Here is a 3,330-nt window from a genome sequence, read left to right on the forward strand (position 1 = left end):
TTCAGAGGAGTTTAATAACATCTCTTTTAGAAATGAGGAAAACGAAAGCCCCAGGAGCCCTGGGCTATCTCCCACCCTCGGGTCTCACTGATGCCCCCACAGTCAGCTCGTGGTCGTCACATCCTGGGGCGGAGCCGCCATGGTCTTCCGTCCCAGCCTGAGCTTTGGGGCCCAGGCCGCGAGGACCTGTGTTGAAGGAGGGAGACATGCATTGGGACCCTCAGCAATTCCTCAGAGCCCCCAGGACTTCTGGGCCCTGGTTTGTCACTACACCTTGAAGCCACAGGGCCAGCCAAGGACTAGACAGTGTGAGTCGAAGTGAGAGTAAGTTGGTCCTCACACCCTGTCTGCTCAGCTCCCTGAAGCTGACTGGGGACATGGTCCTAGAAGGGCTGTGTGCACAGCCATGAAGAGAAACCAAAACAAAAATCTAGGGCCCTCCCTCAACTCCACGTCTGCCCATGAGAGGATTCCAGTGTGATGACAGCCACGGATCCTGATGCCCAAGCCTGTCACAAGAGTAAGGGTCACGACACAGGAGAGGTGGTTCTCAGGATCTTTAAATGTAAGCGCTGGCCAGAGCAGGGCCCTGGGCACAGCAGGAGCAGTACAGCAGGAAAAGCACTGTGGGTACCAAGGCGCACAGGCGCACACCTGTGGGGCTCAGGGCCAGGCCCTCCGCCTCGGCCTCGTCTTCGTCCTCATCCTCCAGGCCATGCTCTGGTTCCCAGGCGTCGTCATACTCCTCCAGCACCAGGTCCCAGGACACATTGGGCCCCTCCTCCTTCTCCCCAATGGGGACAGCTCCGATGTCCTCATAAATACCTTCCGAGGGAAGGCTCCCCAACATTCTAGAACCTGCAAAGGCCACAAGAGAATGTCTATGATGGACACTCCTGCATCTAAGTCCACTGCTGCCGGACCCTCCAGACCCTCAGCTCCTTCTGCCAGAGTTCCCCACGAGGGGACGCACACTTCCCTGGCACCCAGGTGTGGGTCACTGAGAAGCCACCAAAAGAGAGTCCAGGTGGGACCAGGCACAGGGCAGTGACCAGAAAAGAGAGGGCCAGCCATGGGCTGGCATCGCAGAGTGTGCCCCCAGCCTCCCCATCCCCAGGGCCCTGTGTCAACCCCAGCGGCCATGCCCACCTACCTCTGCCACGGTACCACTGTGCCCCCAGGACCAGAGACACAATGCCCAGGAGAGTGCCCAGGACGAGGCAGAAGGTCATGGGCACGGTCCCAGCCTTGAGCGCAGGTAGAGGAGTCAGAGGAGTCAGAGGAGGGCCTGTGAGGACAGTGAGGGGCGGGTCTCCCTGTGTGCCCGCACTGCCTGGGGAATTGTGACCTTGGGCCTGGACCACCTGAGCCTCTGGGAAGGGGGAGTGGCACCCAGAGGAGAGGTGGACCTTGTGCCGCTCCTCCCCCACAGGGCTGAGGGTCAGGAGGGAGGGCCAGGAGGGCAGCTCTTGCGGTCTGAGCACCCACTGTTCTCAGTTGTGCTTTGGACACAGACACAGCGTCCAAGAGGCCACGGCATCCCCCAGTCTTGCCAGGAAAAGAGCCCAGAGAAGTGTCTGGGCAGGGCCCGCGCCTGCTGTCTGTCCCCATGGTTCTCCACCTGGCTGGAGGGCGGGGGTGGGGGGCAGTGCTGTTCCTCAGAGAAGGGGTGTTGCCAGCCCCATGGTCCTGCTCTTCCTGACCTCAGCCCTACAGATGAAGGGGGGATGACCGAGGCCCTTCATGCAGACCCCATCGCAGGGCCGGGAGACTACACGTACCTGATGCCGGTGGCAGGACAGTGGTCCCCCTGTCATCTGCAGGAGAAAGGGCAGGACGTTAAGGCAAGGAAGGACAGGATCAGCCCAGCCCTCAGAGCAGGCGTCCCAGCCCCTCTCAGCCTGAGCCTGACTTGTCATCGGGCCCCTACTGAGGTGGCCTGCACCCCACCACCCAGAGGGACCCAGCNCCACCCCCACCCCCGTGCACAGCAGGAATGAGCTACAAGCTTTCCGGCTCCGGGGCTTCGATGCCCCAGGGTGAGGACCCCCCTTCCCCACCAGAGCAGAGGGACCTGGCCACTCGCCAGCCTGACTAGCCTGAGTGGTGGGAGAGGAGCGGGACCCTTCCGTCCAGAAGGTCGTGTGGTCACCATCGGGCCCCACGCTTGAACCCAGAAAGCGTTGCCCTGGTGTGCGACCGGCACTTCGGAAAGCAAATGTGTCCCTCGCCTGTGCTGTGCCGGCCCCAGAGGGGATGGCGCGGCTCGTGGGGCCATCGCGAAGCGACGAGGGTCTGAGGGGCTCACCCCAGGCAGTCTCGCGGGGGTGGGGTGCGGGTGGGGACAGGCCGGGCCGCCTACCTGAGCAGTGCACGGCGCTGAGGCACTCGCACGCGCAGCCCCGCACGGGCCCCCACGGCCCCAGCGAGCAGTTCCAGAGCGAGGCCTCGTGGCCCTGGCACCGCGCGGCCTGCAGCAGGGCCCGCTGCCGCTCCGCCGGCCACAGCACGTACGTGGGCGCGAACCGGCCGCGGCCGCAGCCCAGCTGCCGGCAGACGACGGCCGCCTCGTCCAGGCCCCAGCCGTCCCCGCACACCATGCCCTGCTGCCCGCCGCGCTGCACGCTCACCAGGCCCTCGCAGTGGTTCCCGCCCCTCAGCAGAGTCACGGAGTCCGCGGCGAGGCCTTCGGGGCAAGAACACGGGGAGCGGCCGTGGCAAAAACTCGCTGGAGAACTTTTTGTCCAGGATTTTCCAAATTTAGAAATCTAATTTTCACCTTCCATCCCAGTTTGCACCCTTCATTTCTATTTCCTCAAGTTTTCTCACACTTTATTTTTGATGGTGATGACATCAATGAAGTTAAATGCTAACAAAAATGAATGGCTAAGGACCATTTTCTGTGGAAGCGTCACATGGGCATGGCCCATGCTCACGTTGCCTGCAAAGGGCTGCGACTCCCAGGACGCACACCCCAGAGTTCTGCCATGCCTCCCCTTGTGGACCAGCCTCAGAGCCTGGAAGCCCCCAGACCGCAGCACTCACCTGGAGGGAGTGTCCAGCAGGCCAGGAGGAAGGGCCACAGCCTCAGAGGGGGCACGGCCATCCCTGGTCACCTCTGCTGCTGCAGCCACCCCAGGCATGAGCAAGGGTGCTCCACCCAAGTTGGGGAGGTGGCCTCCAGCTCAGCGGGAAGCCCTTCTGAGAAGGAACCCTGGGAGCGCCACCGCCACCGCCTCCCCGGTGGTATCAGAGCTGTCAATCAGAGCTGTTAATCAGAGCTGCCATCTGTCCCAAGAGCAGGAGCTCACCCACCGGGCCTGAGCCCAG

At 62.8% G+C, this 3,330-nt stretch overlaps 1 protein-coding gene across 1 annotated transcript in view; it reads right to left on the reverse strand.

Moving 5' to 3' along the window:
- The window catches only part of SCART1 (scavenger receptor family member expressed on T cells 1), a 48,223-nt gene extending 45,117 nt beyond the window's left edge, over positions 1–3,106 (reverse strand). The window contains exons 1-2 of the mRNA XM_019644071.1: positions 3,046–3,106; positions 2,363–2,686 (exon numbers count right to left, since the gene is read on the reverse strand). Coding sequence (XP_019499616.1) covers positions 2,363–2,686; positions 3,046–3,106 — 385 coding nt within the window. The remainder of the gene's footprint in view (positions 1–2,362; positions 2,687–3,045) is intronic.
- Between the last annotated feature and the right edge of the window lie 224 nt (positions 3,107–3,330).

Source organism: Hipposideros armiger, unplaced genomic scaffold (genome assembly GCF_001890085.2).
Source record: "Hipposideros armiger isolate ML-2016 unplaced genomic scaffold, ASM189008v1 scaffold_85, whole genome shotgun sequence".
In the NCBI taxonomy this organism is placed as follows: domain Eukaryota; kingdom Metazoa; phylum Chordata; class Mammalia; order Chiroptera; family Hipposideridae; genus Hipposideros; species Hipposideros armiger.